Source organism: Panthera onca, chromosome C2 (assembly GCF_046562875.1).
Source record: "Panthera onca isolate mPanOnc1 chromosome C2, mPanOnc1 haplotype 2, whole genome shotgun sequence".
Taxonomy (NCBI): domain Eukaryota; kingdom Metazoa; phylum Chordata; class Mammalia; order Carnivora; family Felidae; genus Panthera; species Panthera onca.
Window position 1 is genome coordinate 4,641,852 of NC_138347.1, and position 26,955 is coordinate 4,668,806.

At 52.9% G+C, this 26,955-nt stretch overlaps 1 protein-coding gene across 4 annotated transcripts in view; it reads right to left on the reverse strand.

The window, feature by feature from the left end:
- The window catches only part of BACE2 (beta-secretase 2), a 91,516-nt gene that overhangs the window by 25,967 nt on the left and 38,594 nt on the right, over nucleotides 1–26,955 (reverse strand). For all 4 annotated transcript variants that reach the window (XM_060640497.3, XM_060640498.2, XM_060640499.1 and 1 more), the window contains exons 2-7: nucleotides 24,992–25,080; nucleotides 14,380–14,596; nucleotides 10,407–10,535; nucleotides 8,881–9,015; nucleotides 7,387–7,488; nucleotides 2,465–2,614 (exon numbers count right to left, since the gene is read on the reverse strand). In XM_060640497.3, coding sequence (XP_060496480.1) covers nucleotides 2,465–2,614; nucleotides 7,387–7,488; nucleotides 8,881–9,015; nucleotides 10,407–10,535; nucleotides 14,380–14,596; nucleotides 24,992–25,080 — 822 coding nt within the window. The remainder of the gene's footprint in view (nucleotides 1–2,464; nucleotides 2,615–7,386; nucleotides 7,489–8,880; nucleotides 9,016–10,406; nucleotides 10,536–14,379; nucleotides 14,597–24,991; nucleotides 25,081–26,955) is intronic.

Sequence of the window (26,955 nt, forward strand, 5' to 3'; positions counted from 1 at the left end):
CCAAAACAGATTCAGCCCATGTGCTTTTGGAAAAGAGCGCCGGAGACGGACAAAATTTCAGGGATGCCTCTGACACAACTCTTTTCTGCCCTAGCCAGCATATGCCCCTCCAGTACTGCTGTTACCAGAGGTCCTAGGCAGGGGCCCCCCATTGTAAAACTTTGGGGACAAGGAGCCCTGATGGCTGCCCTAAATGTTAGGAAGTGGGGGGCAGGAGTATTAGGAGATGCTCCCCCCCCCCACCCCCAGCGCTGACCCTGAGGGGTGTGTCAGTGGCACCCAGAGCTTGTGACATTCTCAGCAGGCGACAGTTCACAACTGCCCATCCAACCGCCTGCTGTGGACATAACAGATTTTCCGCCAAATGCCTGTTTTCTTGGTTTCTTAGGAGTCCCTGATTCTGGCAGCCAACCCCATGCCATTAATTTACCATTTCGTGCTCACCTTTGTCCTGAAGCTAGGATTCAACTTTAGTTACAAACCACGCTGATGAAATGATGCCTACCTCTCGAGGTGTGCCCAAAATGCAATCACGGCGCGCAATTATTTTAAAGACACAGAAAACACAGCACCGTATGCAGTGAAAATGTCTCTGGCAAGTATCATGAATCCTCTTTTATAGTCAAAGGGACAGACGGAGAAAGGGCGAGGCGATCTGCTCAAAGTTACAGTGTGAGTCAGGGGCAGAGCTGAGAACGTAACCGAAGCCTCGGGCTCCGGCCGCGTGCATCCTCTGTGGAGCCTTCTCCCGAGGCTTCTGGGCTCTTCCCCACTAACCCTCCATTCCTGGAAGGCACGTCCCCCCTCCCCCCATATACAGTCGAGAAGGAAAAAGGCAATATTATCACTTCCTTTTTTCCTCTGAAATGACTCTTCCTTCCTTACCCCCCCCCCCCCATCCCATCCTTTATCCCCAATTCACCAAGTCACAACAAAGGCACACTCATCCGGTCTGTTCAAAAAAGTTACTACCCACTAGCCTCCCCGGCCCAGTCATTCCTGGGAAGGAACAAGGTCTTCAGTCTCCTGGTTCTTATCTTCGAGGAATTAATGTAGCTGAGGGAGAACTGTAAGGGTGTGTGTGTGTGCTTTTAAAGAAAACAGAAGTCGAATGAAAAAGGCAGCAGCATAAAACACACCCTACAGACACGACTAAACAACATGCATTATGAGTCTGAAGGGCAGCCTCACAACGGGTTATTCTGCTCAGCGGAGGGTCAACAAAAGAGGGTTTGTCTGAGTTGGATCTTGAAGGATGGGAAGAATCTGGATATGCAGAGGGAGTGGGGAGGAGAGGGCATTTCAGGCAGGGGCTTGGCAGGAGCAAAGGTTAAGCGATTGGAGCGAGCACAGAGCCCTAGAGGACGGTGACCGGTGAGTGGTGGGTCAAGGGCGTAGCAGGGCGCAGGCTGGAGGGCGAGGAAGGGTCCAGCGAGGCCCAGAAAGCCACCGGGAATGAGGACGTCAATACGCACGGAGCGGGGACTCACTGATGGCTCACGGCAGGCAGAGCAGGCTCGGAGCGGCCACGTAGAAGATTACGTGGCAACGTTTTTAGGGGAGAAAGAAGGGGGCTGGGGTACATGGAGGGCACTTGGGAGGTTCCCGAAGGGGGACCAGAGCGAGAGCCAGAGCGAGATGGACCAGGGCACAAAATGCTGTTCGATTAGAAGCTTAGGAAGAGGAGGGGGCGCCTGGGGGGCTCAGTCGGTTGAGCGTCCGACTTCGGCTCCGGTCATGATCTCACGGTTCGAGCCCCGTGTCGGGCTCTGTGCTGACAGCTCGGAGCCCGGAGCCTGCTTCACGTTCTGTGTCTCCCTCTCTCTCTGCCCCTCCCAAGCTCATGCTCGCTCGCTCTCTGTCTCTCAATAATAAACATTACAAAAATTAAAAATAAAGTAAAAAAAAAAAAAAAAAACACCAAAAACCAAAACACGTACTGGTGCTTTGGTGGATACTGCAAAAATGTCCTCAATTCCCGACCTTCCCTTGTTGCCGGGCCCTTGCGATGGCACTGAGCTGCCCCTCCTGTTGGGAGGTGGGCGCACTTCCCCCGCCCGGGCCCCCAGGGGCAGCAGTGCAAGGGAGGTGATGGCCAGCTGTGCGCCTGCTCCGGGGGCTCCTGCGTGTCTCCCCTCTCTCTCTGAGCCCCGCCACCCCCGTGCGTCAGCCACTGGATGGTGGGAGTCATCTGGGAGCCACTAGACTCGTGAGCGAGGCCACCCTAGACCACCCAAGCGAGGCCCGGCCAAGCACGCCGGCGAGCCTGCGGAGACCAGGCAACCCGCCCAGACTCACGCTCGCGGATAGGGCTGCTGGCTTGTGCGGTCACCTGCCACACGGCATCACCGTGGCGATCGACACCCCACACAGACGTGCTATCTGCACCGGCACGTCCCGCACCAACTGCCTGACTTCCACACGGGCCGCACTCCGGGAGAAAAGCACACGGGCCGGTTCGTACCTGAGGCAGGATGGTTAGGCGGAACGATCGGCTGGAGTTCTCGTCTCTCAGGTAGATGGAGATTTTAGGGAAGTAAGACCAAGGCGTCTCAGAATTCGTCCAGCAAGCCAGCTGGGACCCAGTCCAGAAACCATCAGAGAATTCTGGAATCTGGACAGAAAGAGAGCACGTGAGAAACCATGACTCGGCTGGCGCGTCAAGAGGAAACCGCTCCCAGCTCTCCTCTTCCCCTCGCCAGATGCCCGCGGCGGTAAACAACGTTTCCTCGGGACGGCCTGGCCGAGACGGCAGTCTTCTGGAAGGCGAGCGGTGATGACGAATCCCCAGCTATTAAGATCCCGCAGGCACACGGAGTCCTAAGTATCAGGCGCTGTTCCGAGCCCCCTGCAGCAGTAATTCCTTGAATTCTCAAAAAACCCCACCAGCACAGTATCACCCCACCCCCCCCAGCACTTTGTGGACGAGGAAACCGGAGCACAGGTGAAGTAACGCGCCCAGGGTCACAGCAGTGGCCAAGGACCCTTTAGGAGAGAGAACCTTCCGAGCCTTTCGGGCATCGCCTCTCCTTTGAACTCCAAGCGCGGAACTCATCCCGGTGCGCAGCCCTGTGGGGGGCTCTCTGCTCTCCGGCGATATCGTTCTGCTCCCCCAGACGTCAGCTCAGACGCCCTCCCGTCCAGGAAACCGTCCCCACCGTGCTGCTACCCCGTCATGCAGCTCTCCCCCTCGCTCTTTCTTCCTGCGGTGGTTAGAATTTGACATTCGTTGGTGGAACTGCCGAAATTCTGTTTCCTGCACCACAGTCCGAGTCCTTTAAGGACAGAGGCCTGCTGTCTGTCCCACCTGGCAGTTCTAACACCGGGCCCCCAGGAGAGACTCAGGAAGCATTCGCGCGAAAAGCGAACAGCCAAGGCCACACAGCGCCCACCTGGGCCTCCCGCCCTGGGTCTGGACGGACAACGCCACCGGCACATGCCCACCAGTTGCCGAGTCCACAAGTCAAACGCAACTAACTCCCATCAGCTCACCAGGGCTAGCGTAGGTTCCGGAGGACATCTACCCGCACCTGCCAGCTCAAAGAGGGAAGAACCGTGCTGGGTGTGTCTCTTCGAAAACGGCCGGCAGAGCGAGGGCCCAGCTCAGGTCAGAACGAGAGAAGTGTGCGACAGAAAGAGCTCTAGGAGTGTATGTGACAGGAACAGATCTAGGAGAGCCTGGGACAGGGGCACGGCTGGGACTGAGTGCGATGGAGCAAAGGCAGGAAAGCAAGGGAGGGGGCGGAGCCAGGAGGCATGGGAAGGGGCGGGGCCAGGAGGGCAAGGGAGGGGGCGGAGCCAGGAGGGCATGGGAGGGGGCGGAGCCAGGAGGGCATGGGAGGGGGTGAAGCTAGGAGAGCACCGACTTGGAGTAACAGGTGACTGTCAAGAGAGCATCTCCAAGAACCTGAGCTGAGCTAAGGGCGGGGGTGGGGGGCCAGCACGAGATGTGTCTGAGGGAGGGAGGACGCGCAGAGAAGCTGCCTCAATGGGTAAAACCGAGGTCAGCAGTGGAGGCTGGTGGGGCGGATCGGAAGGAACAGAGGGGAGACAAAGGAAATGATAGTGCCCTGGCATCTTCACCAGAGGCCATTAAGAGAGATCTGAGCTTTGTGGCAAGCCAGTAAGGGGTCCAAGTGGGATTTGCACAGGCCACTGGTTCTCGAGTCTCAACTCCAGGGGGCGGGCCTGGCTAGAGTCACTGATGGGTGGTGATGCGGCGTAGGTGGAATCCCTCCGAGAGAACACAGGGAGAAGGGAGGGGCCTAGGACCCACCCTGGATCAGGCTGGCAAAGGAGACCCCATGAAGAGGGTGCAGGGACCAGAAGTCCAGGAGGAGGGTGTTATGGAAGCAGAGAGGAGGTAAAACAGGTAAGCAGGGATGGTGTGCAGGCCAATCGGGGCAAGAACTGAGAAAACTGGGTGTTGCTGCACGAACCCTGAGTGCCGTGTACTATAGGACCACACCCGGCAGGTGCAAGCCCCCCTCCACCCCATTCTGGGCCACACAATGGGGAGAAAATGCCCCAAAGTTTTTCGTCCTCCCACGGAACATCCATCACGAAACTTAGTGACTGATCTGTAAAATTTCTAATGTTGGCGTTAATATATTTTCACCTTTTATAAAAGTTAAGTCGAGTGGAACTGTGTATCAGAGGGCAGAATCCCCTGCCAGTGCAGCTGAGAAGGGTGGGGCTGTCATCTGGTGGACCCAGGGATGAGCGAAGACAAGGGCGGCCGGGCCTGCACCCAGGGAAGGGGGCCCCACGTCAGTGCTGGGAGCAGCTCCGATGTGCAGACGGAGGGATCAGGCCCAGGGGCGTGCCCAGTAACTCACCTAAGGGGTATAGCTCTGAATCGGATGGGGGACCATCTACCTCCAAAGAGGTGTCTGTGAGTCCGAGGGCCTCCCGGAAGGCTAAGCTACGTGTCCTCGGGGGACAGTTTTGACCCTCAGATCACAGAGTTTGGGGTCAGAAGTCATCCAAAAGCAGGTGTCGTCCCGCTTCTGGATTTTACAGATGGGGAAGCGCTGGGCAGAACACAACGGCACTTCACCTAGGAGGACGGGGAGCCCAGGTCTCTGCCATACACGGAACTCCCCATGAGGCTCCTCTCAAATTACAGACCTATAAACCACACATTCCTAAAATCCCAGCTGAACAATCCAGGCCACGAGCCCAACATCTGCACTGCGTCTAACTCCCCAAAGCCGGCCATTTCCTGGGGCGCCTGGGTGGCTCAGTCGGGTAAGCATCCGACTTCAGCTGAGGTCATGATCTCGCGGTTTGTGGGTTCGAGCCCCACGTCGGGCTCCGCACCGATGGTGTGGAGCCTGCTTGGGCTTCTCTCTCTCTGCCCCTCCCCCACTTGTTACACACACTCTCTCTCTCAAAAATAAATAAACTTAAAAAAAAAAAAAAGAAGTCAAGGAGTTAGCAACAGGGAGGGCCGCGGGCTTGGCTGTAGTTGTGGGGGAGGAAGTGGCCAGCTCAGGGAAAAAAAAAAAAAAAAAAAAGAAGTCAGCCATCCCCTCAACTGGAAAGAAACCCTACGCCACGACAGGCGAGAACACTGGCCACCTGTGGTCCACGTGCGCTGACCCAGGGACCCCGTCTGCCCTCCCTGGACTTTCTCGGCCCAAGACAGAGAGCCTGCCCGGGTCCTCCCCTCCCTGACACAGGCTCTGAGGTCACAGGGTAATTTTAGACACGGCAAACACATTCTGTAATCTCATTCCTTCTACCTCCTGCTTTTCTCACAAAGTCCGTCGCCGCTGAACGGGGGCTGTGACGCCGTCTGGGGTCCCAGCGCCTGGCAGGCATGGCTTGCTCTCTCCCCGCGGGGCTCACACAGGGGCTGGGGTCGTGGGCCCCGCGCAGGTCGGGGCTGGCCACAGGCTGGCTGGGGTCACACGTACACACGCATCGAGCATTTCTGCAGGATAAGCCCGAACACATTTACGGCCCAGAATACTCCGTCTGAAGAGGCTCATGTCAGGTCTGCTGAGGACATTTTCACTACTGAAGAAAATCAGCATATGGCTCCTTATTTTAAGCATGGTCTGATTTTCAGCCAGCGTTCTGAATTTAGGGCACTAAAAACTTTACTTGCCACTTTTTTCTGATTCAGCAGATACGAGACAAGAGAGGAGCTTTACTCTGGCTTTTTGACCGCTGCTGCCTGGAAATCCTCTCAAGCTCAAAAAGGGCCTCGGCCCGACGTCTGTTTCACGGCCCCTCTTCGTCCTCTCGGATCACCTGCCGCTCTTCCCATGACGGTCTCGGACTCTTGAAGTCTGGTTCAGGACAACCAAAAGCCCCGTGCTCCTCCCCATGCTTCTGCGAGAAGCTGTCACAAAGCAACTGCTACGCATGTTCCGATCACTGGTTCTTCGAATCCGGCCACTGGAGCAGTGGGACGGTCGGGCCGGCATTCGTACCAGGAGAAAGACTCTGGGTGGGAGACGCGCGCTTTTGGTGACCTTGCGAGCGTGGCCCTGTGCAGACAGAGGCTTAGGAAAACACCCAAGAAGCTGAGGGAAACGTTTGGCACGCGTCCGAACAAGGAGCAGCAGCGGCACCGTGGTTTGAACATGAAACAGAGGCTTCCTCTCCCCGAGCATCACCGTGTGGGGGCTTTCTACCTCGGCCCTCACGACAGCCCGGCGACGAGGGCACGGAGACTCCGAGGGCCCGAATCCCACCCCGGGCACCTAGCTACGTTCAAGCGCATCAGACCCCTGAAGCTGTGCTCTTCCCCAGTCAATGCCTTTGGTCCATCCCGTTGCCCCGAACCAACTGGAAAGTTGGAGCCATACTGGAACACCCGTCAGCCAGTTCTCCAAAATGCATGCCGCCCTTGGCCGTGGTTTTAATCATGATTATGCGGGCTTGATTTTGATTGACCTTCGTCTTCTGTGAATCACATTCTTTTACAGAAGTAAGGAATTAAAATTCCAGCACAGCTTGGATGAAGGCCAAAAAAAAAAAAAAAAAAAGAGTACAATTTTTGGTTTATTTGTTTTGTTTTACAGGCTGCAAATATATCCTTGGTCTACCGTGTACTTTAATACAGAGTATTACCAAGTGGATTTTTTTTTCTTAGATTAAAAAAAAAAAGTCCTACACCCACCACACTATTATTTGAAACACTAAACAGCATTGCACCTTCAAATCCAAGTCCTCTGAGGTTAAAGTGAAGAAATTCTTTGCTGGTTAAGAGTAAGACTGTGAATTCAATAAGTCATAGTTTAAAAAAAAAAAAAAAAAACCCAGCCCCTCAAAATCCTCGGATGACGACTATTGGGAGTACAAAGCAGTACCCCTCAGCACGTGGTCATGACCTGGCGGTCCCCGAGATTTATCAGCGCCCCGAGGACTCACCAGAGACGTGCGGGCCACGGCTTCAACGACCGCATCAAACACCTTCTGGGGCAGGCGCAGAAGTGTGGTGCCGCTATCCACGATGGCTTTGTCTGCATTGTACTAGAACAGAGGAGAGTTGGCGGGGAAAAGGCACAGACATGAAACTCCATAATCGATGCGTGGCTGCAGCCTGCTATTGCTGTCATTGCTACATACAGATCCAGGCAGCCGTGGTCCCTCACTGGTGGCTAAATTCCTTTCCTATTCTTGGAACTTGGACACTAGCCCAAATGCTCACTTCCCGGATAAGGAAACTGAGGCCAGGAAAAGGAAGTGACGTGACGGCCGTCCACAGCTCTCTCCATGCAGAAATTCCCCCATTTGGGGGCGCTCAAATGTCCTCGGAGGAGCCCCCGAGGGCAAAGACCCACTTGTCTTTCCAGACGGGCGCGACATGTTAATTACCACGTATACAAATCCTACAGTCAAGTGTTATCCCACAAATGGAGAAAGAGAAGGACAGACAGTCTTTATTTAACAGACACCTGCTACCTGCATTTGACGGAAGCACAGCCACGTTCAGGAAAAGGCTCTCACACCCACACGTGGAAGTTGTATTTTATTGTAGGCCCTCCCATTTGGTTCTACCGCCGGATTCTTTGGACGGCAGATAAGGGTCTCTGGCGACAAACCCGGCTTTGGGGCCTATCGCAGTGCAAGGGAGCACCGCTTTATCGAGCTCTGACGGGCGTGCGTTTGGGAACTGGTGGCGGAAGGCACGGACCGTAAGGAAGCGATGGCAGGTGGGGATTTAATGAAGTGCTGTGGTTTTTATGAACCATCCTGAAAGCTCGTTTGGTTTTGTATTTTTCATCCTGAACATTCTACAAACCAGGCCCACCTCGTCACGTTGTCCTCCTCATAATGCCATCGTGGCCACAAAGGAGCCAAACGCAGACAGGGTGTGAATACGGCTCATATGTGACTTGGTGCCCCAGCTCTACACGTGTGCCTCCCGCGAGGACAGGCGAGGTGCGCCCCCTCGAGTGACAGCTGAGCGCTGGGGGGGGGGGGGGGGGGGGGGGGGGGTTGGCGAATGGAGGATTAAGCTGATGATCTGAGTTTCATTTTGCTTATTTCTAGCCCCCACCCGCCCCCCCGCCGCCTTTCCCCGTCGCACTGACGAAACCTGCTTATTCCATTCTCTTCCAACACAGTCCAGTCACCATCAGGCCCAGATGAACAGTGAAAGCCGTGGCCCCTGGACACTCCTCCGCACACACCATTTTATGCTAATTTTCCCCTGCGAAGCCAAGTGACTGGAAGGAAACAAATTTTCTGGAAGGAGGAGTTCATTATCATACAAAAAGGCCCTGTGACTTTTAATGTAATGAATCTTTGATTTATCTTTTAATGTAACGGACCTTCTATTTTTCTCTTCGGGTCCCAGCGGTAGTATTTAAGCGACCCAGCCACACAAGGGTAGACACAAAGAGATCACGGTGCAAATACCTCTCTGCAGTCCAGATTAAGGCTCTGGCCTCCAATTTCCAATTTCAGAATTTCTATCTGGTAATACCACTCCTCCTTAATAGGGGTATACCAGATGTCTCCTTTGTACAAACTTGGTTCAATTCCACCCAGGACCTGAGAAGAAAAATATTTACGGGGGTAAGGAAAAATAAGTAGGCATAGCAACACGTTACACAGAGAAAGCATGCGATCAGAAGGTGAATCCTCACTGGGCTCAGTACCTTCACATTATTGTGATGTTACAAAACAGATAGCTATGCTTGAAAATTAAACCGGGAACGTTTGGGGGCCATGTATCCAAAGGTCCAACAATATCATACCCTAGTCTAATCGAGATGCTCTGGGGGTTTCCATTATGTAAAGGAAGTACACACAATTTAGCCTTATGGTCTCGAGACTTCGCTTCCTCCAAACACGTGAAGCGAAATAGTTAACTGCGTTGATTGACGGGAATTTAGTTCCTCAGAGGACTTAGACTTACTGTCTTACAATTGTGCGTGGAAAGCAGAACAGAAGAGCTTCCCTACCCCAAACTGCGTGCTGTCAAACTATGAAACATCGCCCCATGAATCCTAGGCTGCCCTCTATCCAGAAAAGGGGCTACATAAGGTATTAAGATCGTGTGTACTCGGGGCGCCTGGGTGGCTCAGTCGGTTGGGCGTCCGACTTCGGCTCAGGTCATGATGTCACGGCCCGTGAGTTCGAGCCCCACGTCGGGCTCTGTGCTGACAGCTCGGAGCCTGGAGCCTGCTTCGGATTCTGTGTCTCCCTCTCTCTCTGCCCTTCCCCCACTCACGCTCTGTCTCTATCAAAAAATGAATAAACGTTAAAAAAAAAAAAAAGACTGTGTGTACTGTTAGCAAACGAAAGCAACTGGGCTTGCTTCGATTAGAGGGGTTGTGGGCACGTGCTCTGAGGTGCCCTTCTTGTACATCGTCCCTGTCACCTCCTGCTTTAGACATCGGGGTGCAGGGCTCATTGAGGGGACGCCCAGGCCACAGCATATCCACAGCGCTGATGACTTTGATCTGTCTGTGTAATAGAAAGCTTTCCGTTGTGCGCGCACACGTGCGCACAGAGAGACAAAGGATATACAGGTGTGCCTGTCTCACCACCGCACTGATGACATCACCAGCATTTCCCTCTGCTTCCCCAAGGCAGAGAAAAGCCCGCTCACCGCACCCCCTACGGTTCCTCACCTGCCCCTCCCCAACCCGCCAAAAACTGTTACCCTTCAAAGAAAAAAAATTTTTTAAGAAGCTTTAATGGATTTGGGGGAAGCAATGACAATCATCAGCTTTTGGATGGCAAGGTAATTAGGAAAGATAAAAATAATTCCCAATTGTATCCGTTTTCTAAAGCTTCTAGAACAAAGGTTATCAAAATTCCACAGGACTTCTGCATGCGCCCACGTCTCCTATTCCTATCAGGGTGTCAATAAAACAGAAAAAACTGCCCGATTGATTTGTGATTTTTCCCCCCCTTTAAGACTAAAAGATACCCACAAGACTACCTCCGTTGGTACCGGATCCAGCGACGGGCAGTCCCGCCCCACACATCTGCATGGAGAACACGTTGGGGATTCTCGCTTGTGCCACCAGAGAATCAAAGAATGTCTCCAGGGAACTTGACGGCTGTAGGAGGGAAAACGGCGACAGAACAGATGAGTGACCCAAAGCAGACACCACGCGTGACGTACAAACTGTTTTCCTAATTTGTCTCATGCTAAACAACAAACAAGCTGCAGTAATTCAGAAAAACCTACAACAGACTTCCCACCAGGCGGCATTTTCCCCGCTGGAGCGGCTCTGTTGTAAAAATAAGACAGTATTTCTAAAATTGGAGCGATACAGTAGATTGGCGAGGCCCCTGCGCGGGGACGGCACGCAAAAAGAAGAGGGTATTTGTAGAGCAAGCACGACACCGTCTCATTTGTCACCACGACTTTCCGGGAGGCAGGGGTAAGACGTGGAAGTAGGTCGCCGAGATGGGTGGTGAACTCTAATCATGGCCATCTCAGAGTAACAAGAGAACGGTCTCCAGGTGCGGCCTTTGTGGCTTCAGAAAACGTCACTCACTCCTTTCAGCCACGGTCGTCTGGCGCCACGAGACATCTCTGATCACAGCACCCACTGAACGCCGGGGAGCAGGAAAGCAGCAGGGAAGGGACAGTCCTGGGATCCTCAGGTTGAAAAGCCCCTATTCCCTGCTGGGCCCAAGCGGCCCGTGCCTCCCTTCCCGTGGAGCTGGCAGTCACTTGGGCACCCCCAAGTCTCCAGGACTCAGAGGAAGAGGCACGGTGTGCGAGCAGCTCTGAGCTGGGGGTGGGCCTCCCCCTGGCGGTCTCAGGGCAGGTCAGGGACCTCCGGGCAGATTTTTGACAACTGGGAGATACCAATCACTTGGAGTTGTTAGTTTCTTAAGTTTATTTCTTTTGAGAGAGAGAGAGAGAGAGAGAGAGAGAGAGCGAGCTGGGGAAGGGCAGAGAGAGAGGGAGAATCTCAAGCAGGCTCCATGGGGGTCAGCACAGAGCCCGACGCGGGGCTCGAACCCACAAACCGTGAGATCATGACCTGAGCCGAAACCAAGAGGCAGGCGCTCAACCGACCGAGTCACCCAGGCGCCCCTCGGACTTGTTGGTTCTTGACGGAAACTCACCCGTGGTGGCACAGGTGCCATTGGCACATTCTGACCACTGACGGTCACCGTCAGAACTATTTGCTACCTGTAAGAATTAAAACTGAAATTCTGGAGGGAGTAGGAGAAGAGCCCGCTGGCAAAGAGAAATCTTCCCACGTATTTAACTCTGTTGTCTCTGGCCTCCTAGTCCTGCTTCCACGACTCTCTGCCAGGAGTCGGCACAATCTCTGTACGCGAGGTGGGCAGAGGACTTGGCATCTGGGTCGATGACGGAGAGACAAAGTCCCCTCCTGCAGGAGGCCGGGTGTGGTGCTGACCCAGGCCGCCGTGCCTCCGGTCACCCGCATGGGAGGCAGCGAAGTAAATAAACGCTGCCTGGAACTAAATTCTGGCTCCATCCCTTGCCAGCCGTGTGACTTGTTCCTTTGTTTCTTTATCTGGAAAATGGGAAAATAATAGCCTCCTAGAGCTGTCGTGGGACTCAAATGGGTCCATACGCACAAAGGACTTGGAATAGTGCCTGGTGCCCGGCAAGGGATCCATTGTTACTCTGTCGAGTCACTTTTCAGGAGGACGGTGCCTCGGGATCCCTCTTGAGGTTTAAAAACACACAGGGGCCAGGATCAACCAAGAGAACCAGATTCAGGAGGCGTGTAGGGGGACCGAGACACCACACGCTGTGGTGGCCGCTGAGTGGCTCGGCCAGTCTCTTCCAGACCCCAATCCAGACTGCGCCGCCTGGCACGGGTCTCCCGCCACGCGCCTCGCCCCACCCATCCCGCGACTGTCTCCCCCAGGCTGGGACGGGACCCCATCGCTGGTAATCTCGGAATTTCACGCACGAAAAGGTCACGTGGGGAGTCCGGACACCCCAAGGGACCCCGGAGTCATTACTTCCCAGGAAGTTTATTATCAACATTATCAAATTCCGGGAAATTCAGCTTCATTCTACCATCCTCCAAATAATCCGCCGTGACACCAACCGGGCACACCTTTCGCGGTCAATGTCAGGTAAACACGGAATGGTTTGTCCTTGGTCACGCTGTCAGGGAAATCGCATTTAGGAAGGTAGGTGATTGGGGCGCCTGGGTGGCTCAGTCGGTTGTGTGTAGGACTCTTGATCTCGTCGTGGTTCATAGGATCGGGCCCCGTGTGGGGCTCTGTGCTGACAGCTGGGAGCCTGCTTAGGATCTTCTCTTTCTCTCTGCTCCTCCCCTTCCTCTCTACCTCTCAAAATCAATAAAAATAAACTTAACAAAAAGGAATGTAGGTCAAGAGTCTGCAGATTTCCCATTAAGCTCGCCACACAGTAGTGAGAGGAAAAGGGGGCTCCAGAACCCCCCCGGGGTCTGTAGACGGGCTCTGGGCAAGGAAGGTAAGCTTCTCTGACCCTCAGTCTGCACAGCCATAAAATGGGAGAACACGGCCTTCCAAAGTTGGCCTCATGGGGAGGTCTCGAGATTCAAGGGAACCAACATCCTGTGATGTGCCTCACGGGCTGTCTCTCCTTGAGAAGCCACAGGGTTGGGAACCTCCCCCGACCCCTCCCTGCTGCCCCCTCCCCGCCTGGCCCCCCTGCACCGTTTACTAGCGGGCTTGGGCTGGAATAAACGTCCTTGCAGGGAGAGAAAACAGGCCTCCCCTCCTGGGCCCTCACGGACCACGGGGGGCTCCGCCGTTACTGGGTGGGTAGGTCCTACATGCGTGTGCCTTGTGGTTTCACACTCCGCTCTGGCTCCAAGCCTGGCACCGAACAATGAGCAGGGCAAGGTGTGGTGCCCACTGCAGACTAGGTGGGGTGACCTCCCGCTTTGCTCAGGTGTGCACAGCCCGAGCCCCGGGCACACCCTGGGTCCTAATCTGCTGGCCTCTGGCTCCCTTCCTGATGGAAATCCCCCGGCCTGTGAGCAAGCCCGCCCCCCCACACTCCTGCACACCAACGTCCCTTCCTTTGGGCCGGCCTGAGTCCAAATGTTTGGAGAACATTCAATTCTGTCTTTCCCATTTTGTGCAGGTTCTGATGCTGAAGAGAGCGAGGGTTCCACGCTTTCCCCCTGCACCTCCCGGGCCACTGGCTGGCGGTCCCTAGGACGTGCGTTCAGGCCCCACTTGGGCTCCAGGGCGGTGTGGGGGGGGCTCCGCAGGGGTGTCTGCAGCCACAGCAAGAAAGCACGACGCTCTCCTCCGTGGTGGGGAGCCTCCCGGCTGAGGTTCAGGACCTCCTGCAGGCTCCGTGTCTCCACGCAAAGGTGCGAGTTTAATAAATGTCTTTTTGGGGCGCCGGGGTGGCTCAGTTGGGTGGGCATCCGACTTCGGCTCAGGTCATGATCTTGCACTCCGTGAGCTCGAGCCCCGCATCGGGCTCTGTGCCGACAGCTCAGAGCCTGGAGCCTGTTTCAGATTCTGTGTCTCCCTCTCTCTGACCCTCCCCCGTTCATGCTCTGTCTCTCTCTGTCTCAAAAGTAAATAAACGTTAAAAAAAACAATGTGTTTTCTTTTGACCCTACCCGAAGAAAAACCCCTCACCACCATAATTCAAGTGATTCAGGTTCTGTTAACATTTTTACACGGCAGAAGTAAAATAAGCAGAACTAAGACAAATGAGGGAAAGTGATGCTTGGGGTGTATCTTGGCAGGAAAGTTCGAGGAACTGCACCGTTTACCTTAAGCTTCTAAGATGCCCAGAAACACGATGCACTGTGTGACCACGGTCTGCCTCCACCACGGGAGTCTCACGGACCGCCTGCGCCCCGCGGCCCGGACCCACCTGCCGCCCGTCCGAGCACTGGCCCCAGACGCGTCCCACCTCTGACGCACTCAGGCCCACGCTGGCCTTACCTTGGCCAGGGCAGCATACGCGAGTCCCAGAATCCCGTTCCATTTGACGCCGGGCAGAAAGAAGTTCTCTGACTCGAAGATAGTGGCAATGTTGACAAGAAATGAGCTATTGAAGCCTTTCGGGATGGTGACCACGTCCTCCCCCACGAAGCCGGTCCAGCTCCCTTGCGTGTACTTCACGGTGACGTCAAAGCCCTTGGAGCGGTACGTGCTGGACCTGGCGGAACACGAGGGAAGGCATCGTATTCGTCTGTGAACCCGCGTGCTGACCGGTCACCGTGGCGGAGACCGCTGTGCTAAGCGCCGGGGGGGTTTTACGGTCAACTCTTCAGGACTAACAGTGGCCCTGCTGACGAAGTGGCATTTCCCACAAGACACGATCACTAGCATTTGGGTAGCAGTGGTTCCGTGCCACGTGTGAGGGAGGTACCGGGGTCGACATCTGCCCCTGTGAAGCCAGTAAGTCAGGGGCTTTACTTAACTGGATGAGCCTTTGAAGGCAGAAATCAAACCTGGGCATCTGCCTGGCCCTCTGGCTTCACAGGGGCCCTGCAGTGGCTTCTCTGTGACACAGGGAGGGGCCGCGGGCTGTGGCCCGGGGTTCAGATTCACATGTACAATCAGTGTGAAAATACCAAGTGATCCCCTCCACCTCCACGGCCTTCCTCCTGATGTCACAGGCTCCTTCTCCAGGTTGTCCCCAAGGCTCCAAAGCTTATTATACTCATACCAAAATATGGGGGATACCAAAACATGAAGGGATTCAGACGATGGTCAGGGCAGAGGAGAATCCTGCCCTTGGGGAGACCGACAGTAAACAAACGAATCCACAAAATTCCAAGTGGTGATAAAGAGTGTTAAGGACTCTCCAGAGAATAAATCGGTGGGGGGAGGGGGGGTTGGCAGTGACGTGGAGGTGACCCAGGCGTCTGCAAAGCAACCACATGTGTGTGAGACACGCACAAAGCCAACGAGCCGCATAGGAAGGACTTTCGGGAGGGAGGACAGCAGGTGTCATGGCCCTGTGGTGTCCCAACCTGTAAAGTAATTCTCTTACCCCGCTGAGTTTAAAAACTCTGCTGATTTACAGCAAAGGACCCAAAGAAGGTCTCTAGGCAAATATCTGAGCATTCACACCACACTCACCCTAGGAAAACTGTCCACTTCCTCAGAGAAGTGTCAAATCACCAAACAGATCAGTGGAAAGTGCCCCCATTTGCCTGTGGTTTTTATTTCGCTGATTTATCACTGAACACTCAGTCCTTGTTGTAGGATTACAGGGACTAATGCAGTCTTGCCTGAGGTCAGGAAGGAAGTTAAATCGGAGATGATATGACCTCTTTTGGGTGGGGGGTGGGGTGGGGTGTGGTGCGCACATCTCTTAAGCTTTAAATATATTTGACAGTTTTTAATTCGGTAATCACGCTTCTGAGAATTTGATCCTAAGGAAACGCCCATGATGCAGGCGGAGACTCAGGTACAAAGACAGCCATTATGTTTTATCTATAATAGCAAATGTTTGGAAACAACCTAAGCCCCAGTAAAAAGGAAACAGTTTAGCAAACCATATCTCTATGATGGAATATTACATAAAACCGAAACAGACTAAGTCATTTTCAACGACACAGGAATAAGGTACAAGAAAAATGTCGGTGGCTCCCTTGGGTGGTGGGGTGTGTAGGGGAGACTCCCCTCGTTTTTTAGGCCCATCTACAATTTCTGCATACTTAACTTCCACAATCAGAAAAAAAAAGAGTTATTTTTAAAATGTCTGGCAGACATGGGGCACCTGGGTGGCTCAGTCAGTTAAGCATCTGACTCTGGATTTCCGCTCAGGTCATGATCTCGCACTTTGCGGGTTTGAGCCCCGCGTCAGGCTCCATGCTGACAGTGTGGAGCCTGCTTGGGATTCCCTCTCTCCCTCTCTCTCTGCCCCTCCCCTGCTGGCATGCGTCGGAGTGCCCTCTCTCCCTCAAATAATAAACTTTACAAACTGGCAGAAGATTTTTGGAGAAATTTGATCTACGTTAGCTTCGTAATGGGATACAAACTGTACAGAACGGCTGCTTTTAACATTTGCCGTCTTAGATCGCTCTGCCATGACCTCTAAGGGGCGGCAGCATTAAGTGACTCGTGTGCACCTGTCTCCTGACAAGGGAGAGCACAGAAGAGTGAGGGTGGAGGGGTCCACGCACGCGGAGAACTAGGGGACCCATCAGAAGTCGCACGTGTCAGGCAGTCAGGTCGCTGAGACGCGGGCACCCGAGGGTCGCTGTGACGCCCAGTTTACCGCGAGCACTAACTCAGGGGTGCCTGGTGTGTGGCAGGGGCTGCACGCAGAGACGGTGACCCGCAACGAAACCACGGAATTATTCGGGCCCTGCTGACAATCTCGGGTCATTCCTCGAGTCCGCAAATCCACCACTGCTAACAAGAGCGGCTACCTAGGATCCACTCCAGGGTCAGCACACTGTTTCTGGAAAGGGCTAGGAAGCAAGTGCTTTACCTTTGGCGGGTCATGTGATCTGTTCCAACTCCCCAGCTATGCAAATCTAATGAGGACGGAGGCCACAGACGGTACATCAACAAGGCCCGCTGTTGTATTCTAATAACGTTTTATGAACAGAAACACAACAGCAGGTTGGGTCGTAGCCTGCGGGTCCTGGTTTGCCAACTTCCGATCTGAAAGATTAATTATCTCGGGCGCCTGGGTGGCTCAGTTAAGCGTCTGACTTCGGCTCAGGTCAAGATCTCGCGGGTTCACGAGATCGAGCCCCGAGTCGGGCTCTCCGCACTGTCAGGGCAGAACCTGCTTGGGATTCTCTTCTTCCCTCTCTTCTCTCTCTGCTCTTCTGCTGCTCACGCTCTCTCTCTCTCAAAATAAATAAAAAAATAAAAATTTAGAAATAAGATAAAAAGTCTGCCTTAATAAATGTTAAATGATTAGTTATCTCCCCAAAACCACCTGAAGTACCACAACTGTCCTTTGAGAAGTTGTTTTATTTCTACTGTGCCCAGAGTATAGAACACTCATTAGAATTTGCTAATATCGTCGGAGTCTGAACCAGCCTCTTACATGTATTTGGCATGTTTTCTACACTATCCTGACCAGCTTGCTACTCCCCTCATGGGGGAGGCATTCTGGATATTTCAGTGCCACCCGCAGAGCTGAGGCAGGTGATGTCACGCTGACTGCGTTCAACCGCTTATTAGCTGTGTGATACGGGCCAGGTTGCTTAACCTCTCTGTGCCTCTGGCCGAAAGGAGACAACATAGCACCACACCTCGTGCGGTGGTTTAAGTTTGAGGAACAAGAGTTAATACTGGAAAGCGTTTAGAACAAAATCCCTGGGACACAGCAGGTACGCAACAAAAATAGCTGCCATTATGATAATTATCTAATCACTTGCTATCTTTATTCAATCTAGGAACTACTATTAGAAGAGGTAAGAATTTTTTTCCCTGAAAACGCTCCTACAGAGTTACTCTTACTGAATACCCAAAACGGTCTCGTTTGGAAGTCCAGCCACCCCTCGGAAAGGGGGTTAGTCTGTCGAACGGCTTGGTTAAGGTGGTCAGGAGCGGCGGAGGGGGCTTGGTGTCTAAAGGCAGAGTTCTCCTGAGTCCTAGAGGGGTGCGGTCCAACAGAACTGGCCGCAGATCGGTGCTGTCCAACATGGTAACCGTAGGGGCCACTGAGCGGTAAAATACGATTACAGATTACAGGGTGACTGAAGAGGTAAACTGGTTTCACCTAACGTTGCGTATTTTCAACAGCCACATGCGGCTAGCAGTCACCCCTGTAGAAAGCACAGCTGTGGATAACGCGAGAAAAAAGTAAATGCACGCTGTCCGAGCTCCCCGAAACGAACCTCAAAGGGCAAACACCTCAGGGATGAATGGTAAGCAACGCTGAGGGTTATGGACGTATAGTTTCCAGGACTGAATTAAAAAAGAAAAGTCTTCCTCTGCCTTCATGCTCTAACATCCTACTCGTTGGCACTAAAATGCTGTGGCTCTCAAGGGCTCCGCTCACTAATTAGCGACACTGAGAGAGAACCCCACATTGGCTCCTCCCGTGGCGTCCATTCTGGGCGCTCAGAAACCCCAATCCATCAACGATGCAGGCAGCCAGGAAAAAGTCTGCTCACGGCAATAAAACCCACTTGGAACCGGGGGCGCCTGGGTGGCTCAGTTGGTTGGGCGACCGACTTCAGCTCAGGTCGTGATCTCACAACTCGTGAGTTCGAGCCCCGCATCAGGCTCTGCGCTGACAGCTCAGAGCCCGGAGCCTGCTTCGGATTCTAGGTCTCCCTCTCTCTCTGCCCCTCCCCCACTCACGCTCTGCCCCCCTCTCTCTGTCAAAAATAAATACATTAAAAAAAAACCCACTTGGGACCCAGTTCAGGAGGCATTCTGCCTCTGAGTGTTGCCTGAACACAGGAGTGGAAAGTGAAATCAACGAGCAGAGGAGAAAAGAGCCACAGAACATTGTAGTGTTTTGAAAGAAACCCCCTGGCGTTTTCAGAGGACATAAAAAGAGAAGGTGTAAGGGCAGAATTGAAGAGTGGGGTCCTGAGGTCTGACCTGGTTCTCTTAAACCACCGCACCCCGGGAACGTGGAACCTCCGGAAGAATGCAGCCAGGGGCTCTTCTGCCTGTTTGGGGGTTTGGAACCTACCTTTGGGGTTGCTGGGCTGGCCCAAGTGACCAGATACTCCCTCCCCTTCTCTGCTCGCTCTGGGAGTGACCGGACCAGAGTGGGTGGGGCCACTGATGGCCCTTGGGGCTGCTCAGCTAGCCTGTCTATCCTGGAGACTCGTCAACACCCTCAACAGTGGCCAAAGCTCATGGGCTCCAACAGTCCCGTCTGGGACAGGCAAACAATGGGTGGGCTTGAGAAATGATCTAAATCATCGAATGTCCGCATCGTCGCACACGGAGACATGAGGCATTTCTTGGGGGCATCAGGGGTCCAGCTCAGCCTCCTTCAGTTGGTCACCGGTAGTCCCCTAACATCCTAATTCTACCGACAGGCATCGACTGCTCCTTTGCCACGACTACCCTGAGGGCTTCGCCCCCCGCATGGAGTATGGGAGGAGGAGACATTTTAATGGAAAGATGTTTAATTTCCCGAAGAGATTAGTAGAAGGTCAGGGGAATGAGTATGTTGGCTCTTTAATCAAGCCAATTGGCCGGAGGCTATTTTATTGGCTAAAAAAGAAGTACATCTAAAGAAATACACAATCTTCTTTTTGCCATGTAGAAATTCATCGGAACGTTTGCCACCATGAAAGGCGGGCTTCTGATGGGAAAAAGCTACACAAATGATTAATGGTAGTCTGACAGCTCATTCCATAAATCAAAGAACTCTTGTCAAAGAACCCCAAGCCAAAGCTCCAATTACTGGGAAATGTTTCAGGAAGCATTAAACCTGAATATCCAAAGACTGGGGGACTTGAATCAGAGGCTGACAAACCCAACCAGGAACCTTATTATAACTGAGGGAGATCAGAGGGACAGGCAAACACAGAAACATCATAGAGCAGGCAGCTACATCTCAGAAAAGAACCCTTTGTCAGAAACTAAGAAGGGAAGGGAGAACGTTCTCTTGGCATCCATCAAATACAATGGGGGAAAGCATACCGTAGGCCAACTGTAAAGTCAGCTCAAAGCAACAGGCAAATTAGTAATACATAATTTACACAGAAAACGCTCCTATCTTTCCAATATTAAATCTGCATCAAAGAGAAGCCTGGGAGAAACATGGCGGGGCGGGGGGTGGGGGGCACAGAGGAAGGGAGAGAAAAGAACGTTGGCGTAAATCTGAGCGAGTGCTTAACCTGCAGACGCCCGCTGTTAGTAGGGGCGCCACTGACTGAGCAGAACCGGCCCCAAACTCAGAAATGTGATGCTTCACGGAACAGTCCTCTTAAAAGGCCGGCCAGAGGCCCAAAATGTGGGTGATGTCTTCTGGGTACTGAGAACTTTTCAGCATCACCTGTGAACCAAGAAGGTGGGCTCAGGTCTGGGCGACAGAGCCAGGGGCGTCCCCCGCCCGCTGGTAGGTTCTGTTATCTCTGCTCGTCCACGTGTGGATAGCCCAGGAGACCCTTGAGGGCCCCAAAAGCTGGCAGGGAGCCCTCAGCCCTCCTGTGCGAGTTAGCGGGAGGGAAGGCTTGGCCATCGGGGGAGCTACAGACGTTCTCACGAGTTTCACCTTAAACGGGGCTCAACACCTAAATATGAAAAACAGAAACATCTGCCGCCTGACCACAAACCCGGCCGGCAAGGTTAGCGGCGAGGTTAGAAAGACGTGGCCTCCCGAAGCCTGAGACGGGACCACCGTACGGCCAAACCGTGAACAAAGCAAAAGGTAAACGAGAAAAGACCCCCGCAGGCTACGGTCGGGTAAATACCGTACATGGTTATTTGTAACGTTGCCTGCGACCTACCCCGGTTTCAATAACCGCATCTGCGCGGCAGAAGGGACTGGCTTGCAAAGTGCTCTTTTGGCCTTTATTGATCCCTGGCTGCGGGCGCTTGCCCGAGCACTACCGTCTACCCACTGGGAAGGGAACACTCATCCACAGGGTTAAATCTGCACACTTGAGGGGCTCCTGGGTGGCTCAGTGGGTTGAGCGTCCGACTCTTGATTCCAGCTCGGGTCATGATCTCACGGTTCGTGGGTTCGAGCCCCGCGTCGGGCTCTGTGCCGACAGCTCGGAGCCTGGAGCCTGCTGCGGATTCTGTGTCTCCCTCTCTGCCCCTCCCCTGCTCGTGCTCTCTCTCTCTGTCTTTCAAAAATAAATAAACATTAAAAAAAACTTTTTTTAAAAATTGCATCCTGGAATCTAATGTGAGTACACACGTCTCTCAAATGTTGGCTTCACTCTGTTGAACTTTCTCCTACTGTCTCTCATGTCTGCAAATCCGTGATGAAAACCAGAACTACCCCAGGGGAGGAAAGCCACTAAAGACACAGCTGAGCCTCGAATACGAGGTTCAGAGCACAGGGAGTGTGCTGCACACGCGTGTTCTGAGCACAGGGTAGGTGTGGGGACACCAGGTACGTGTCGCGACTACAGCCTGCAGTGTGAAGAAGACGGAGGGCTAAGGTTGCTATGCCACCCAGATACATTTTTTTACATATTTTTAATACGCATTTGCACTTTCCAGAAATGCGAGTCAACCCGGGGAAGGTGACACTTTTGGGGGAGGGACAACTTTACCAAGATTCTTCGCCTGTTTGTTAAATCATGTCACCAACCCAAGCCGCTCTGGGGGTCCGAGTCCACTTCAACCCCCCTTCTCCCCGTCTGCACTGGCTGCTGCAAGGCCCCCGGGGATGCTCACAGCCTTGTGTGCCCCCACCTCCCAGCCCTCCCCCTGCAGCCGACCCAGAGTGTGCACAGACCAAGGTACCGACCACCTCTGTCCACATGACCGCTTTCCATCCTCCCCGTACGGTCCCGGGGCGTCTAGACTCAACACATGCAGGTAAGCGATACTGCCTTTCCAATTCATTCAGGGCATTCCCAAATACTTGCTAGAAAAAGGGGGTGTGCCAGGGCTGAAGGTTCAGGAACTGTTGACCTAGAAGCTTGATCTTGGACAAGTCTCTTGGCCTCCTGGGCCTCCTGTGCTACGTGAATAAAATCAAGGTCTGGACCAAGTCCAAGTCCTGCTCTAGGACGAAACAGTCCAGACTGAGCAGCTGGGGGCAGAGGATGTGGATGGACGGCCCGTCAGAAGGGGAAAGGGCAGAGGGTAGCCCCCAGCCCCGTGCACACGCGCACGTGCACACACATACGCCCCCCTGCTGCACATCTGTGGCTATAGCAAAAGCTCTGGGCCACCCACAAGTCTTCTTCTGTCATAAACAGTCACTGGCTGGGAAGTTCGCCCCGGAATTTCAGTAATGACAGGTTCTCGGTGCACGGGGTCACACACTAAGCCACAGGCTCTTCGAAGGACGGGCCCACGGGGTATCTGGTGGCCCCACGAGGCCTGCCTAGCACCTGCCACCACTGCTCTCCAGCTGTGCCTACAGAGGACCACATCTCTTGTGCCACCAAAATGGAGACCGAGCTGTGGCATCGGGAGAAGACAGGCGGGCACTTCTCCCACACGGGGCGACGTCTCCTGCCTTACTATCGACGCCCACAGTTTTCTGAAGCTTCCCAATTGTTATTTTCCCTCAACCAAAGTTGGGGGAACAGAGACTGTGGACGAGGAAAGTGAGCAGGGAGGCATGTAGAGGACGGGCAGCAGGGCACTGAATGTGGAAGCTCAGGGTCTGGCAACGCCTCACCAGCCCGAAGAGCCAACCGCATTCCCCTTATTTGTTTTCTCTGTTTAAGGTTAAATTTTAGGGTCACAAAAAGAGATGTGAAATCGAAATGTGCATGGCATTTGGGCAGCAACGGCACCCAGAAGACGGCGACTCTGACCCCGTGGGCTCTTCTGGGGCCCAACGCTGCCACGAGGCCCCGGGGGCCGTCCCGGGAGCCCAGCGGGGGCTGCCCGATGCCATCCAGGCTCCACACTGTTCTCAGGTGCCTGCCCCACAACGGCAGGCTTGGAGCCCTGTCCTCAGACCGAATGTTCTGTGCTCCTTTCTAAGCGAGTCACAGAAGTGGTCCCAGTGAACCACACCTTGACCACCATTGAACTTCGGGACAGCAAAGGTGGATCTCCGAGCAAGCCCAGGCCGCTGCCCAGAACAGCCTCACGCTGACGCCTAACGCTCCCCTCCCGGCTCGAGCCCCTGCCACATCAGGGCTAGAGGGGCTCGAGGACCGTCAGAGGACGGTGTGCTGTCTGCAAACCGGGTGTGACTACAAAAAGGCCAGCTGACTCAGATTTTTATCAAGTCGATGCCAGGAGAAGGCACCACAGCTGGTAGGAGAATCCTCCTGTGGATTCCCCTGGCAGGAGTTCATACCTGTGTGTACACGCATACCCAGACAAGTACACGACTCACAGGAAAACACACAACCATATACTCACAGCGAGATCGACACATACACAACCGTATACACATATGCAAATATCTACATACACACAGATGTCTACACATGCACACAAGGGACCCACAACCATATGCATGTATGCAAATATCTACATACACAGATGTCTACACATGCACACAAAGGACCCACAACCATATGCACGTATGCAAATATCTACATACACTCAGATGTCTACAAACACACACACAACCATATACACAAATACATACACAACCATACAAACATATGCAGGTATCTACACATAACACAAAAACATATGCATACACATAAATATACAATAATCATAGACACATACAGATATGTACATATACACAGATGTCTACACATACACAATGATACACAGTCATATAGACACATGAATATACACACAACCATATATACATATGCACAGATATCTATACATATACACAAATATATACATATACATACAACCATACACACATATGAATATACACACAACTATTTACACATATGCACAGATATCTGCGCATATACACAAAGACAATCATATACACATACACAGATATCTACACATCTATATACCCACAGATATATACACAACCATATACACATACACACGAATATACAATCATATGCACAACTATACACACGTATGTAGCTATCTACATATACAAATAAATATTTACATACACATAAATATACACACATACATACACAGATATCTATACATATACACAAATATATACATACACAGATATACACACACCATATGCTCAAATATACATACAACCATATACACATATGCACAGATATCTACACACGTACAACCATATACACTTACACAGGTATCTGTGCATCTATATACACACAGATATACACACAACCACATACACATACCCACAGATATATACACAACTATATACACATATACGCATATATAGAACCATACACACATACGCAGATATCTACACACACAAATATTTAGATACATATAAATATACACACAATCGTACACACACGATATCTACATACACACATGTCTACACATACACACAACCATATATGCATGCACAGATATCTACAAATACACACACAAATGGACATGCAACCATATACGTATACACACAAATAGATACACAACCATACACACGTATGCAAGTATCTACACATACACACAAATACGCACACGATTATATACAAATATCTACATATACAGATGTCTACAAATACAAATACACACAACCACACACACAGACGAGTACATACAGAACCATATACAGATATCTACACCTACACAAATATATACACACAAATACACACAACCATACAAATGTCTATACATACACAGAAATATGTACACACACACACAAATATACACACAGCCATACACACAAATGTCTACACAAATAGATGCATGCACACAGGTCTACATATACACAGATATCTAGGCATACAAATATACACGCAGATGTCTACACCGACACACGAATACATACATACACAGACCCCCTCCTTTAAACAACACAGCCTTTCGGCTTCTCTTATGCCAGTGTCTGCTCAGTATTCACGCGGTGCCCCGAAACCCTGCCGCGCCCAGCCACGCGCCCGTCACTCACCTCTCCGTGTCAAAGTACGAGTCTATGTAAGAATGCGGGGCACCTGCCACGGCGAAGTTGCTGCTTCCAGTGTCCACGAGAATCTGCAGCTTTTATTTTGAAGGGGAAAAAATAGAAACTATCAGGTTACTGGAAGAAGGCAATGCTTGAAGAATTCTTTCTGAAACTAAGCACCAAGAACAAGGTATTGCTTGGAAAAAAACTTGTATCAATGAGAAATTTGTGTTAAAAGTCGTTATGAAATTGAAATCTGAACAGTCCATTAAGAAGCTAACAGCAGGGAGGGGCACCTGGGGGGCTCAGTCGGTTAAGTGTCCGACTTTGGCTCAGGTCATGATCTCACAGTTTGTGGGTTCAAGCCCCGTGTCGGGCTCTGTGCTGACGTCTCAGAGCCCGGAGCCTGCTTTGGATTCTGTGTCTCCCTCTCTTTCTGACCCTCCCCTACTCACACTCTGTGTGTGTGTGTCTCTCTCTCTCTCGAAAATAAACATTAAAAAAGATTTTTTTAATACACAAACCTTAAAAAAAAAAAAACTGCTAAGAAACATAAGCTATTGATGAGATAACCCAGGTGGGTAAGTATTTACCTAGAATTCTCTCAACACTTACACAGCTGCTCTGGGAAAAACCCTCAGTTTTGCCAAATCCAGTGCTTTCCACGCTTCTCTCACTTGACCCCCTCCCTCAGCAGAATCTTGCCCAGTCAGCCACTCTGTCCTGGAAATACGGTCTCCGTTCTGGGTTCCGGGACTCTACGCTCCCAGTTTTCCTCCGACTTCCTGCCTGCCCACTTCAGTCTCGCTGCTGGGTGCCTCTCCTCTGCCCCGTGTGCGGGAGTCCCCCACAGGTTGGCCCTGCGACCGCCAGGCACCAGCCACACTCGCCCCGTGGCAGCGACCTCATCAGTCTCACGGCTTTGCCCTCCACACGCCCGTGACTCCCCTACATCTCCCACGCGGGCACCCCCAGGCCTTCCCCGCTCAACACCTCCACTTGGATGCCCAACAGCCATCCGTTAGGGGTTGAAATGTGTCCCCCAGAAAGTCACACCACGGTCCTAACCCCCCAGAACCTGTGACTGTGACCTGACTTGGAAATAGGGTCTTTGCGGATGCCATTAAGATGAGGTCATTAGGGTGGCCGTCATCCGACAGGACTGCGGTCCTTACAAGAGGAAAACACCATGTGAAGATACAGACACACAGGAAGAAGGCCAGGGGACAGGGGCAGAGACTGGACAGAGGCAGGTGCAGCCAAGGGGCACCAGAGACTAACGGCCATCACCGGCAACCAGCAGACGCAAAGAAGGACTCGACCCAGAGTCCCAGAGGGAGGGCGGGCCGGCCGCCACCTTGACCTCAGACTTCTGGCCTCCAGACTGTGAGAGGAGACATTTCTGTGTCAGACCACCCGGTCTGTGCTTCACTATGGCTGCCCCAGGAAACAAACACACTGTCTCACGTCTGACGTGTCCAGAACCGAGCCCCCGGCACCCCCAGGCCTGCCGCGTCCATAGACTTTGTTGCCATTTTGTTAACGGTGGCTCCGTCGCGTTAGCTCAGGCCAGACAGCGTGGCGACACCTTCACCGCTTCTCTCCCCCAGGCCCCACATCCAGACCCCCTCCTCCGGGCTGTATTCCATGCCTGCCCGTCTCTCATCACCTCTGCTGGGACCAACGTGGCCAGTGGCGTGACCGTCTCCCGCCTTTCCCAACCAGCGTCCCCGTCTCCTCCCTCGGTCCACTCCCCCCAGTGGCCACCGTGACGCTACAAAAGTGTAAGTCAGAGTGCACCACCCCCTGCCCTCCCTCGGCTCGACAGCCTCAGTCCTCACACCGGCTGCCAAGTCCCCGGCGCCCCGACTTCACTCCACCCCCACCATGCTGTTCCGTGGACATTCCAGACTGGGGCCGTCCCTGCCCCCCGACCCGCTGCCTGTGCCGAAGTGGACTGCCCTCCCGGG